This window comes from Chelonia mydas, chromosome 1, assembly GCF_015237465.2.
Source record: "Chelonia mydas isolate rCheMyd1 chromosome 1, rCheMyd1.pri.v2, whole genome shotgun sequence".
NCBI lineage: Eukaryota > Metazoa > Chordata > Testudines > Cheloniidae > Chelonia > Chelonia mydas.
Genome location: NC_057849.1, coordinates 122,727,251 through 122,741,710, shown reverse-complemented (window position 1 = coordinate 122,741,710; position 14,460 = coordinate 122,727,251). Strand labels below are relative to the sequence as shown.

At 45.4% G+C, this 14,460-nt stretch overlaps 1 protein-coding gene across 6 annotated transcripts in view; it reads left to right on the top strand.

Annotated features, from left to right (window-relative positions):
* The window catches only part of LOC114020276 (interleukin-5 receptor subunit alpha), a 30,526-nt gene extending 16,292 nt beyond the window's left edge, over positions 1-14,234 (top strand). For 2 of the 6 annotated variants that reach the window (XM_027825639.3, XM_027825638.3), the window contains 5 exons: positions 1,168-1,312; positions 7,179-7,278; positions 8,058-8,148; positions 11,084-11,153; positions 11,706-12,936. In XM_027825639.3, coding sequence (XP_027681440.1) covers positions 1,168-1,312; positions 7,179-7,278; positions 8,058-8,148; positions 11,084-11,153; positions 11,706-11,794 — 495 coding nt within the window. In that variant the 3' untranslated portion in view covers positions 11,795-12,936. Of the gene's footprint in view, positions 1-1,167; positions 1,313-7,178; positions 7,279-8,057; positions 8,149-11,083; positions 11,154-11,705; positions 12,937-13,545 lie in introns of those variants that run through there. The other 4 variants (XM_043537744.1, XM_027825641.3, XM_043537746.1 and 1 more) reach the window with 3 other exon arrangements.
* Positions 14,235-14,460: the final 226 nt, after the last annotated feature.

The following is a 14,460-nucleotide window of genomic DNA, read 5'->3' as shown; positions in this document are numbered from 1 at the left end:
ATATTATGGGAACAAGTAAATAACTTTTCCTTATTCACTTTCTCCACACCACTCATGATTTTATAGACCTCTATCATATCCCCCTTAGTCTCCTTTTTTCCAAGCTGAAGAGTCCTAGCCTCTTTAATCTCTCCTCATATGGGACCTGTTCCAAACCCCTAATCATTTTAGTCTCCCTTTTCTGAAACTTTTCTAACGCCAGTATATCTTTTTTGAGATGAGGAGGCCACATCTATTCAAGATGTGGGTGTACCATGGATTTATATAAGGGCAATAAGATATTCTTGGTCACCTAACTGCCGTGCGTGCCTTTGAACCCTCCCCTTCTCCCCCCCGCCCCCCGGAGATGTTTTAGTTGCTTTTATAAAAAGTAGCATATTAACGTTTGGAGTTAACACCACTGGAGTCATTTTGCCTTGCAAAATTATAATGATTCCAGACCTCATTGCTTAGGTTATCACAACTTCCCTGCACAGCTCTCTGCCTCTTAGTTTATTCCTTTGTATCTTTCTTCCACTATTGATTCTCCTTGTCAGTAACAGTCCCCTCCCCTCCTTTTTTTCTGCCTCTTGTAAACCATGTATTATTGCACATGTATGATAGTCGGCCTGAATTTTCATAAATGACTAATTATTTTAGGTGCCTCAATTTTTCAGTGTCCAACTTGAGAGACCTTAATGGGCCCTGACTTTCACAAATGCTGAACACCCACTCTGAAGTCCATTTTAAGGTTAGTTACCCCAAAATTGTGGCACCCAGAATTGCTAGTTATTTTTGAAAATGTAGGCTGTTTCTTTAGGGAAACAAATACAATTCTGTGACAAAATCAAGCCAAAACAAACACTAACAAAAACAAAAGAGCTTGGCCTTAATATGGTTTTCAGGCTCACTCTAATAGAAAATCAACAAGGAGTCATTGCTCTTTGTGTATTAAAATTCTCCTGTTCTGTAGCTTCTCATCTTATCAGCTCCCAGGATTTGCCCTTTTGTTTTGGAATCGGACTTTTCATATACCCCAGCTAGCAATCAGACTGTGATTTACCATAATCACTGTCACTAAAAATATATCTATATTAGGTTTGAAAGAGAGACAATGACATTTGAGATCTCTAGTATTATATGTTTCTGAGTTGTATTGCTAAATCACTAAAACAAAACCTGTGCTAGCCCGTAGATGTGTCTGAAGAGGAATATGTGCATCCAGTTCATGATCCAGCAAAACAATATGTTGTTCAAGTCAGAGCAAAGAAAACAAGATGTATAAGTAACAAGATTTGGAGTGAATGGAGTGAACCAGTTTTTATTAATGATGGTAAGTTACCAGACTTCTATGACTCATAATATATAAAAGGGAAGAACTTTAGCTGCCAAAAGGCAATGCCAGAACAAATAGGAATACGGGACCACTTCTTGGGGGTCTGCCAGACTACATGCAGTGCAGGTTGAGAGAAGGGGTACAAAGATGGAGTGAAGTGCCTAGGAGCCCTAGTCATGGACCAGGACCACTTTGTGCTAGGCACTGTACAAACACAGGACAGAAAGACAGTCCTTGCCCCCAAAGATCACACTCCCCTGATCCTGGGGCCACTGTGTGCGGGGCTGTTCTCTTGGCTGGCTCCTAATTGTTCCAAGAGGGGAAACTTCGACTGGGGGTTAGCACAGTATAGGACCATCCCAGACCCGACTCCTTTCCTCCAGTCAAATCCCTTACCCTAAAGCATGGAGCTATCTTAGTGGCCTCTTCATTGGTTCTGCATTACTGGAGAACTTCCTCCTGAACTGGAGTGATCCTTCTGAGAACAGAAGCACTAGCCCTATGAACAAAATCCATCAGTGGCACAAATGCAAAGCAGCTATGTTGCCCTCAAAGGAGTTGGCCTAATATATTCAGCCCTGTTAATAGATCATGGGGACAATTTTTCATTCTGGCAGAGCTAGAAATTGGAAGAAGTAGGAAGTTAGGTTTGTGCCACCTTTTCATCTCTCCACATTCTGGAGCTGTCCAATTTATACTTCCTTGCCCATGGCCCCCAGGGGACATTGCAACAGCCAAGCAGAACTGGAGCACACGGACACTTGCCTACACCCACTATGCCAGGGTTATGCCACCTCCTTGCCACCCAGGGAAACCCCTATGCTGGGGTATTCCTGATGAGAGAATCTGCTGCCTTTCTGGCATCTTGATGGTGTTAGACTGGTGTAAAGGGGCCACAGAGCAACGGAGCACTTAGCCCTATATGCATATATATGGAAATAGATATATTTGTGTGTATGTGTGTGCCTGCGCACAAAATCTTACACATATCTAATCATTTCTTCAGTGTGTCCTTCAGAGGATCCTCCTCATCTGCCCTCCAGCTTTCTGTGGGGCTTCTACAGGGCTCTGTCCTTGGTCCCCTTTTCTTCTCCATCTTTCCACCTTAGCTCTGCCCAATCTCATCCACAAACACAAATTCAACTACCATCCCTGTGCTGGTGACTCACAGATCTACCTGTGTGCCCCAGACCTGACTCCTGTCCAAATGAAAATCTTTGCCTGTCTTTCTGACATCTTCTCATGAACATCTAGCCATCAGCTAAAGCTTACCATAGCTAATCTTTCCTCCCAAACCCTTCCTGCTGCCTCCTTCCTTGATCACTATGGACAACACCACCATCCTGCCAGTCACTAGCCCTGTAACCCAGGCATCGTCTTCAGCTTGGACATGAATCAGGGATGGCTCAGGGGATGTAAAATATGTAAACAAGACTTGATCCTTTGAGAAGAGAAAATGGGTTTATTCACCCTCCACCCATAGCCACTAAGAAAAAAGAAACAAAAATTGAATAGCAGAGTTCCCTAATATGAGTAGTCGTTGGTTTCCTGCTCTTCAGATATGAACAAATCTAAAAGAAATTGCAAAGGTGACTATGTTAAAAGCAGACATGGTTTACTGTAAACTCATGCTACACCCCTGGGATGAGCACAGGATCTTAGAATTAACCATATCCAATAACAGTATCCTTGGATATTTGGGGAATATGTTCCACTGCTTCCTCCCCCTCAAAAGCCAGTTTGCCAGATCCCCCTTCCTGCACTCCGCCCTGCAAGTACTTCTGGTCCTCTTTTTCCCTTCCTTCCCTCAGGAGTTTGCAAGGTTTGTGTGCTAGGGTGGGGAGATGCCAGGACCACAGCCTTCCTTTACCCATCCCTAGATCTCTATTGAGCAAAGTACTTAAACATGTGCCTCACCTGAAGCAGTCCCTGACTTCAGCCTGTCTGAGACCTTCCTGAACCAGGGCCCCGGAGGGCAGGGAAATGTCTGCTGTTTTTTTTCCTCAGTCCCCAAAGAGTGTGGTCAGAAGGAGAGTAGACCTGGTGTTTTGGCTGGGGTAAGGAGTGCTCCGAGCTCCTCTTTCTCTCTGGTCTATCTAAGGAGACCTAGAGTTAGCTGAGTCATTCACTCAGCATAAAACTTGCTGCTAAAATGGAAAGCAATAGACCCTGCTCTGATTTTATCTCCGGCACACACATTTGAGAAAAATACCTAGTTCATCTTACGGTGTATAAAGATTTGTTAAAGGCCATTCTTACATTCCACTCTGCCTACCAGTCTGTAAATTGCTTAGCCCTGGTCTACACTAGGACTTTAGGTCGAATTTAGCAGCGTTAAATCGATGTAAACCTGCACCTGTCCACACAATGAAGCCCTTTATTTCGACTTAGGGGGCTCTTAAAATCGATTTCCTTACTCCACCCCTGACAAGTGGATTAGCGCTTAAATCGTCCTTGCCGGGTCGAATTTGGGGTACTGTGGACACAATTCGACGGTACTGGCCTCTGGGAGCTATCCCAGAGTGCTCCATTGTGACTGCTCTGGACAGCACTCTCAACTCAGATGCACGATTGTTTGCCGTTGCTCTGACGCAGGGAGGGGCGACTGACGACACAGCTTACAGGGTTGGCTTACAGGGAGCTAAAATCAACAAAGGGGGTGGCTTTATATCAAGGAGTATTTCAGGCAGGACTTCACGGAGGGTTCCAATAAGAAATGGTGCACCTAAGTTATTGTTCTTATTGGAATGAGGAGGTTAGTCTGGCCTCTGATTGATACATGGTTAGATTTATCTCGCTGCACCTTCTCTGTGAGTGACTGCAGTGTGACCTAGAGGAATGAGTCCCCTAGACGGGGGGCGGCTTTGCAAATGAGTACAAATCTGGTCTATTTCTTGTTTTGATACACTCCATCTATCTTTTACATCTTTGGCTGGCAGCAGATGGTGCAGAAGGACTGCATGCCATCCACATCTCATGGCTGCTCGGCAGAAGATGGTACAATAGGACTGCTAGCCATCCTTATCTCTTGCCTGCCCGGCAGAAGATGATGCAATAGGACTGCTAGCAATCCGTATCACCTGCCTGCTCACCATAAGATGGTTCAATAGGACTGACTGCAGGACTAAAGAGAATGACTTGATCAAGTCATTCCAAATTTAGTCCCTGCGCCCATGTCTGCCCAGGCGCTCCTGATCGACCTCACACAGGCGACCAGGAGCACCTCGGACATGACGATGACGGCTACCAGTCCTACTGCTCCGTCTGCTGCCACAAGGCAATGGGTTGCTGCTGCTGTGTAGCAATGCAGTACCGCGTCTGCCAGCACCCAGGAGACATACGGTGACGGTTACCTGAGCGGGCTCCATGCTTGCCGTGGTATGGCGTCTGCACAGGTAACTCAGGAAAAAAGGCGCGAAACGATTGTCTGGCCTTGCTTTCATGGAGGGAGGGAGGGAACGGGGACCTGATGATATGTACCCAGAACCACCAGCGACAATGTTTTAGCCCCATCAGGCATTGGGATCTCAACCCAGAATTCCAATGGGCAGCGGAGACTGCGGGAACTGTGGGATAGCTACCCACAGTGCAACACTCCGGAAGTCGACTCTCGCCTCGGTACTGTGGAAGCACTCCACCGAGTTAATGCACTTAATGCACTTAGAGCATTTTCTGTGGGGACACACACACTCAAATATATGAAACCGATTTCTAAAAAACCGACTTCTATAAATTTGACCTAATTTCGTAGTGTAGACTTACCCTTAGTTTCTCCTGATTTCACAGTAAAACCACATGAAATAGATGTAGATAAGTTCAAACTGGAAGCCCATATTCAAGCCCTTCATGCCCTGAAATTGATCTGGGTTGGATCTAAAACCAGTTACACATCTCGCCTGATGGTAGCACAAAATGATGAAAAACTTGAGTGCTAACCTTACCTGGTTTCTGCCATTTTGAGTTACATTCTGTGAAGTGTGTTGTTCAAAGGAATCGGAACTTAAGCTTTGGTTCAGTTTTGAGCCTCAACCCTAATTTAAAACAAATCCACATTCAAATATGGCCTCCTCAGCCCACATCCATGAAATCAGCTAGGCTCCACTCAAAGATGGTTATTATTATTTGTATTGTGGTAGTGCTTAGCGCAATAGGTCTTGTATAAACACACATGAAAACAATTTCTGCCCTAAAGATTTTACAATCTAATCAGAAATGTAATGACACTTTTTGCTGAGTCTGGGACTCAGTTTTGAATGCAAAGGAACCTTGATTCAGGCACGTTTTGCATGGTTTCAGCTTTGAGTGCAAAGAATTGGAACAACTTTATAGTCACAAGGTTAAAATGTACCCAATATAAACCACACTGAATGAACTACATAATGTATAAGCAAGTACTGTGCTATAAAACCTGAACCTATAGAATATTTACCTCAAAAGCAGATGCCCCTACCATAATTCTATTGTGCATAGAATAGCAGCATAACAGTAATACTTCTGGAAACTATAATAATTAATAATAATAATAATAAATAATAAATTAACAGCTACCTCATATCTAGCACATTTCATCTCAAAGATCTCAAAGTGCTTTACAAAAGAGTTCAGTATCATTATTCCCATTTTGCAGATGGAAAAACTGAGGCACAGTGCGGCAAAGTGACTTGCCCAAGGTCACCCACCCAGTCACTGGCAGAACTAGGAATACACCCAAGGTTTCCCTCATTCCACTCCAATGCTCCATCCGCTACCTCTCATTAAATCTCAAAGAAGTGTTATCTTTGGACTTTACAGCATTGCAGAAAGGACCATAATATCCTTTGATTCAATAATTCATAGAAACGAGGCCATAGAGCAGGGACGGGCAAACTGTGTGCCAGCCATTTTAATCCGGCCCTTGAGCTCCCACTGGGGAGAAGGGTCTGGGGCTTGCCCCGCTCTGTCGCTCCGTCGAGGAGCAGGGTTGGGGGCTGCTCTACGTGGCTCTTAGAAGCAGCGGCATGTCCCCACTCTGGCTCTAACGCATAGGGGCAGCCAGAAGACTCCACTCTGCACGCTGCCCCACCCCAAGCGCCACCCCCACAGCTTCCATTGGCCGGGAACTGTGGCGCACGGAAGCTGCAGGGGCAGTGCCTGTGGATAGGGCAATGTGCAGCACAGCCACCTGGCCGCACCTCTGCATACGAGCCAGAGGGGGGACATGCTGCTGCTTCTGGGAGCCGCTTGAGGTAAGCGCCACCTGGAGCCTGCACTCCTGAGCCACTGCCGTGTGCCCCAACCCTCTGCCCCAGCCCTGATCCTCCTCCCGCCCTACGAACCCCTCAGTCCCAGCCCAGAGCACCCTCCTGCACCCCAAACCCCTCATCCCTAGCCCCACCCCAGAGCCCGCACCCCCAGCCAGAACCCTCACCCCTGCATGTCCCAAACCCCTGCCCCAGCCCTGAGGCCCCTTCTGCCCTCCGACCCCTTCGTCCCAGCCCAGAGTACCCTCCTATACCCCAAACCACTCATCCCCAGCTTCACCCCAGAGCCCGCACCCCCAGCTAGAGCCCTCACCTCCTCCGCACCCCAACCCCCGCTGCCCCAGCCCGGAGACCCCTCCCGCATGCTGAACTCCTCATTTCTGGCCCCACCCCAGAGCCCGCACCCCCAGCCAGAGCCCTCACCCCCTCCCACACCTCAACCCCAATTTAGTGAGCATACATGGCCTGTCATACAATTTCCATACCCAGATGTGGCCCTTGGGCCAAAAGGTTTGCCCACCCCTGCCCTAAAGTGTATAATGCAACCATTTATGGTTGTACTTTTTCAGGATTCTATATTCTCTTCACTTTACTAAAACTAACTTTCCCTCTTCTTTTTTAAGAATATAAAGATAATAAAATGAACACCTGGAAGCTGCTCATACTAATTTTGTTTCCCTCCATGATCTTCACTGGAGGATTGCTGATATTTCTTTGTAGAAGGTAATATACCTTTTTTGGGAGGGGCAGATGGGGAGGGAAAGGGGGAGTTGTCTTTCTGAGGATACACAAACACTTTGATGAATCAATGTTCTACCAAAAACAGATCTTCCTTTTCATGGGCAGGGGGTCATTATACTTAGAATAATCAGGTCATTGTGAATTAGGGGGCTATAATTCTGAAGACTAATCTGATGAGAGGCTGAGAGCCCATAACAGCTGCTGACTTCTCTGGGGATACTGGGAACATATGTGAACAGTACACTTAAAAGCTGTAGCAAGAAGCCTGGCTGGAGGGGAACCTGGGAAAGTGCTAGGTAGAAGTTCTCTAGTGAAGTAGAGAGAGGCAGGTAGACAAGCTTTTGGGACAATGTTGTTTTTCCTTTGCTAACAGTCACTTGATCAGTGCTAGAAGAAGTTGACCTTTTTCTGTGACCTTTATATCCTTGTCGGATAACAGACAGCATTCAGCATCTTTCAGCAGGCACAGCTGGTAGGATCAAGCTTCCAGTGACTTGCCCAAGGCCACACAGCAGGGCAAGCCACGGACAGAGCCAGGGTTAGAACTTATACATTCCTGATACCTTGTCCTATCCTCAGAGCAATAGACTTTGTTGCCTTTAGACTGATGCTTCCTCTCTGTGTATACTGCTGGTTTACTTAACATGTTATTTTACACATGCTCACAAACAAGATAAAAATACCCTGGTATGAACAATCTGCTCCTGCAGACATTTAACAGCAATAACAACCCTGTATTCTCATCTCTCTCTCTCTTATAGGTATAAATGCATTGATCCTATACGCACACCTATCCCACACCCTTCAGACAGAATCAGAATCTGGTTAGCTTCTGATGCTGCTCTGTGTCAGGTACAGTACATGCTGACCTTTTCCTCCAGTACAGTGCTATGTATGTTGCACATACAGGGTCAGGATGGTATGGCTGAAGAAATTTAGTCAGCTGGGCAAATAATAGCAAAGAAATATTCCGGAGCATTCTTGTGTCTCTAGCCCATGGAGTCGCTGGGATGGAATTTTCCACACCTTTGATTCGGTGTTTGTGTATGTTTGAGCTGGAGAAAAAATTGGGGCAGTCATTTGCATTGGTGCCAGTGCAGAACCTCAGTGCTCCAGAGGAACTCAGAGAGTGATTGTGACTCCAGGACAATCATGACCATCTCCTAGCTGGGTGGCTGGGTGTATGTGGTATATGGGAGTGTGTGTACCCCTACCGTTCTCCTTTTGAGACGCTGTTGAAAGAAGATGTTAATATGTGGATCTCCTCCTCCCTATCCACTAATAACACCTGTCCTGTCCAACTCCACAGGATCCTCGTTCTTCTATTGGATTCCATTCCATTCCAGATAGGTTCTTATACTATGCCCAGCACTGTAGTATCTGAACACCTTCCAGTAGTGCATTGAGCAAGATGACTAACATCTGTCACATGTTTGTTTTCTAATCCTCTCCCCAGAAGGAGCAGTGTGTGGAGTGGAGCGCTTCATTTGGGATTTTGTTATAAGGTCAAAGAAATGCACCTTGCGCTTACAGCATAAGGTGGTGAGATTTGTGACAGTTTTATACCGATAAAATAAAAACCAGCAGGATCTTATTAAAGGGGAAAAGGCAAAATGCCACATTTATTGTCAATACAGAAAGAATCATAGTAAGCAGTTAGTTATAGCTAGAACATTCCATTCAATTTCATATTTATTCACACATTCATTCATACACATACACACACACACAGGTTCTGCAAGGTTGTTATCATAGTTACCAGCCTTAGAGTTGCTCATGCCAAGCCATTGGCCAGGTGGCCTGGACATGAGGAGGGAGCAGGGCCTTGTCAGATGCTCATCTGATGCTCCTGGAAGTTGGTTTGCAGAATCAGACCCCAAAGTTCTCACTTTCTAGAGTCCATTTTTATAGGAATTTATTCTTTTGCCAGTCTATGGGAATTGCTTCATCATGCTGTTGCTGAATCAATCAGCAGATAGCACATTCCTGACGGCTCCGTGCTGCCAGATGTTATCTTGTTCTTTGGTTCTCCCATCCTTGAGACTGTTGGGTGGATTCCAGTCTGACCTCCGGGGGTCCTCATGTTATTTCCACTTGACACCTTCTTCAGCTGATGGACACTGGATTCTTAGGCTGGCACCTCCCTGATCATTCACATTTATCTGAGCATAAGCTTTCGTGAGCTACAGCTCACTTCATCGGATGCATTCAGTGGAAAATACAGTGGGGAGATTTATATACATAGAGAACATGAAACAATGGGTGTTACCATACACACTGTAACCAGAGTGATCACTTAAGGTGAGGTATTACCAGCAGGAGAGCAGGGGAGGGGGGAACTTTTTGTAGTGATAATCAAGGTGGGCCATTTCCAGCAGTTGACAAGAATGTCTGAGGAACAGTGGTGGTGGGGGGGGAGGGAGATAAACATGGGGAAATAGTTTTACTTTGTGTAATGACCCATCCACTCCCAGTCTCTAACTCAGTTAATTGTATCCACTGATTGCAAACTGGATATCATTAACTTAGGCTTGAATAGAGACTGGAAGTGGATGGGTCATTACACAAATAAAACTATTTCCCCATGTTTATCCCCCACCCGCACCGTTCCTCAGACGTTCTTGTCAACTGCTGGAAATGGCCCACCTTGATTATCACTATCTCCACCCCTCTCCTGCTGGTAATAGCTTATCTTAAGTGATCACTCTGGTTACAGTGTGTATGGTAACACCCATTGTTTCATGTTCTCTATGTATATAAATCTCCCCACTGTATTTTCCACTGAATGCATCCGATGAAGTGAGCTGTAGCTCACGAAAGCTTATGCTCAAATAAATTTGTTAGTCTCTAAGGTGCCACAAGTCCTTTTCTTTTTGCGAATACAGACTAACATGGCTGCTACTCTGAAACCTGATCATTCAGTTATTATCCACACCAAGCACCCATCCACATACATCCTCTATCTCTATTTTAATCACAATTTTTAACAAAGCGAGATGACTACAATAAAAGGGCGGGGAGTCTCTGGGTTCTATTTCTGTTGTTACAGAGTATTGCTTTGAGTCTCTCTCTGTGTGAGTAGTTGTTGTTACAAAGAATTGCTTTGAGAACAGACTCTGTCTTAGAATGTGCTAACACAATTAGCAGCTTGCAAGTTTCACACAGAGAGGGAGAGAAACAGTCCCAAAACCCAAAAGACCTCTTAATTAGTAATACCCTGGAATTTAAACTATGGGGAATCAAACTCATTTGTGATTTTAATACAGAACTTCTTTAATATGATCCAACAACAGTCCTTGGTTTCTGTGGGATTTTGATACATAGTCTTGGGCAGCCTCTCAGAAAGCTTTGTCCATTTCGTGCTCCTGAAGAGTAACTGGGAAAAAGGTCACACCACCATCTCTTTCAGGAGATGAAAAACCCAGCCAGAACTCAGGGGAAGATGAGCCTTCTCTCCTCAAGAAACAGTATCTGTCTCCACTTCCTTCTGTGATTGGCCAAACTCGTTTGCCACCTTTTCTCAGCCAAAAAGGGCATTGCCTTATTGCTTTCCTCAATAAAACAGTTCAAATTAAACTGATATTTCTGTACAGCAGTTCGCTGTGGCTTGCCAAACTGTAAGGACCAAGCCATGGTGGTCGTGTCTATGTTAAGCGTGTCCCCTGGCATCTGTAAGAGGTTTTTTCAGAGGCACAGAGCCTCTTTTTACTTCAGCAACCTTGTTTATTCATTATGTGAATGGAAGATCCAAACAAGCAGTTACTAATGTTGTATATTATTAACACAGCAGGAGTATGGCCTGGTTCCCCAAACTCCCGACAAGCTGTTTATCAGCGATCTGAGCACACCTATCAGAGGTAGGTCCAAGGAAACACATGTGTCTACTGACCTGCTGGTGACAACAAATGGCAGGGGTGAATGTTGATAGTGCTGACAGAAGAGGGAGATTGATATATGGAATAAAGAGTACTTGGCAGATCCTGTATATGAAATAATGGTTCTGAATAGAGTTGAGAGTGGGACACAGAAAAATGACTATTAGTGTCAAGATGCCTAGAGAGACTTGCCCAGACCCAACCTGTCTCATCCACAAATGAGCCTAACCTGAAATAAGATAATATTTATTATCTTGGGGCTAGAGTGTGACTGTGCCACAAGCCCATGTTGCATAGTTACACTGCCCCAGGAGCAGACCACAGACCATATTGGGATTCAGAGAGTGAGTTGGCTGGGGCAAGGAGTGGACTGAGAGTCTAACAATGTAGTCTCTGTTTCCCACTTTGCTCCAGTAATCTATCCCAACCTGCACATGATGTGGTTTGCACAAATGTAACAGAACGCAGAATCTGATCACGTTTGCTACACCACTGAGTGAATGCATTTGTGTGTAATACAATTTTACTCAACAGAGCTATGTTTCAACACAAGTGAAGTGAACATGCACTCCGAGATCATATTGGTCCCTCTGGAAAAGAACCAACACAAGGGGATTAACTAATGAAGATTCTTAAGCATCTGGAAAACAGCCTACATGTATTAGCATATGTATCCTGAAGGATGATAATCCTCATTGCTGTGTCAGTGGGTTATCTTTTCTGTGCTGAATTATCTTGTGGAGATACTCTAGCTGAATCCAAATAGGTCTGAGCCAAGAACCAGTCTGAGCCCAGCAATTTGACAGATCTCAAAAAGGTTCTACTAGTGACATCATGAGATTCCTGAAATGTGTATTTGGGTCACAAGAACAGACACCAGAGACAGTTTGTAGTTTGTCTTTTACAACTACTCTTAACCACAACACTATTATAGCTACATAATAGAGGGTTAAAGCCAGTTCAGGTGAAATAACATGAGGTGGTTTCTGGTTGCAAATTATGCTAGGATTTGGGATTAGAGTCGAAGGTCAAATCAGTGTTAGTGTTTGGGTTTTCATTTCATAGCACTGTTATCATATGAGATTGTGGCCAGAAGAGCAAGATCAGCTGTTCTTACAAGACCAATGAATAGTTGTTAAATACCTGATTGATTTATGGGCAAGCTAAATTGTGGGTGATGACTGTTTTTTATAACATTCCTGGAGGTAACAGCTCCTAAAGGCTGTATAGAACTTTGAGAGATTTATAATCTGAAAACATTGTATCATATTGTTGATAAGCAGACATCAGCAGAGAAATAACAGCCTTGTATAAAGATGTAAGATCCTTTAATGCTAATGTAGAGATGCTTTTGGACATTGTAACTGGGTGGCCTGCCCCTTTAGGAGCCAAAGACCTGGAGCTGGCCAGTCCCAGCTAGTTAGTTTATTGGCCACACATGAGAGAGAGAGAAAATGGAGTTCTACCAAGCCTATCTATAAAAGAGCAGCAGGAAGCCATGAGGTCAGAGAGACTCTGAACAAACAGAAAGATTTGACTTCAAAGCTCTCCAGGCAGGGAGAGACCCTGAGCAAGCAGGAGAAGGAGTGCAGGGCTCTCTAGGCAGGGGAGAAGCCCAAGGCCTTACAGCAGAATTTGTTGCTGGAATCCAGAAACTTTTGTGTGGGGCTCTTACGTTTTGTCAGGGCTCACAGGGTAGAGCCTTTAACTTGTTTCAACTGTTCCTTTCAGATTGCTTTATTAAATAGAGATATGCTGACATTAATTAGAGAGTTCGGCTTCTTTTTGATGGGGCTGTTAAAGTGACCTCAGTGTTATCTCATCAAAAGAGAAAACTGAGACAGGCTGCAGCAGAGACTTATGTAAGCAGGGTCTGAATGACCTCTCCACTGACAGCTAGCTGGGGACGGGAAAAGATTTCAGGACCAGACTGTATTTAAGTGAACACATCCACTCCGCCTAGGTATCCAGTGGACAGGAGTTATGTAGCTTCAAGTGATCAACTTTGGCTGGTGTTGGGTTACAAATCACTTTAGTACTTAATTCAGGGGTAGTGAAATGTTGTTATCAATGTTGTTCTCTTTACTATATAAGTAAAGGGCAGCAGACCTGTGCTAAGCCTGTCCTGACTGAGGGGTCACCCGCAACTGAAATGAACTCATTAAGTCAGAGGCTCAAATGCTGGACCAGTGTGAAAGTAGGAGGGGGTGGGGATAGGTGTCCTTGCCAGAAGGTGTGGACTGTATTTCAAAGCCGCAGGCAAGTGTAATCTGCCCCTCCCCTATGTTCAAGGATAGAGCTAAGTAAGGCTCCATTAGGAGTCTTTTGTTTTGTTAAGTGATCACTAGATTTTAAATCACTCCCTGTGGGACAGCATTTCTGCCCAGCTTGCTTCAGCAGCCCCATTAAGAGATGACAATCACTGAGGCAAACCTCAAGAGACTGACCTGCAGAGATCACAACAGAGAAGTAGGTGGCAGCAGAAGGTGACTGTGTCTAGCGCAGCAGCTGGCAAGGCGGCCAGTGGAGTAGAACTGTGAGCAAAACATCCAAGAACTGCAGCTTGCAAGAAGGTGGCCGGCAGAGCAGCGATGGTGGAGCGGAATGGCAGCTGGTGGGGTGGCCGGTGGAGTGACAGCCGGCCCACGAAGTGGCATCTGGTGGAGTAGCCAGCATAACAGAGAGCGGCTGGCGGGGCAGCCAGCAGAGCAATGGTTGGCCAGCAGGGCGGGGAAACCAGAGCAACTGTTCAGATGGTGGAGCAAGCAAGATGCCCTTCAGCCTCCACCCCTGGTGGGAGGTGACCTCACACAGATGCACCTCTGAACTCTGGGTCCACACTGACCAAGGACAACCATTGTGAGTGAGGTGTGGTGAGGGAGCAGAGAGGGGCATGGAAAGGGAACTTTTGGTTGTAGAACTTAAGAACCTGAGACAGAAGATACTGCCCCACGCACTCTGGGGTGGATGTTTTGCTCACAGATTTATGTTTATGAATCCTGCTTGTGGCATTTTCCCTAATTAATATTGGGTGACTTCTGTCCTTTCATTAAAAGTTTGTTTTCTACACTCAGACTCTGTGCTTGCGTGTGGGGAAGTATTGCCTCTCAAAGGCGCCCAGGGGTGGTGTGTAATTGTCCCAGGTCACTGGGTGGAGGCTCGAGCCGGTTGTGTGTTGTATTGTTGAAAAGGAACCCCTAGATATTGAACCCGGTCCTAGTTGCTGCCGGCTCCACCTGGCAGAAGGTTACACATCAAAGCTGAGCAGATTTTGGAGCAAAGAGTTTCT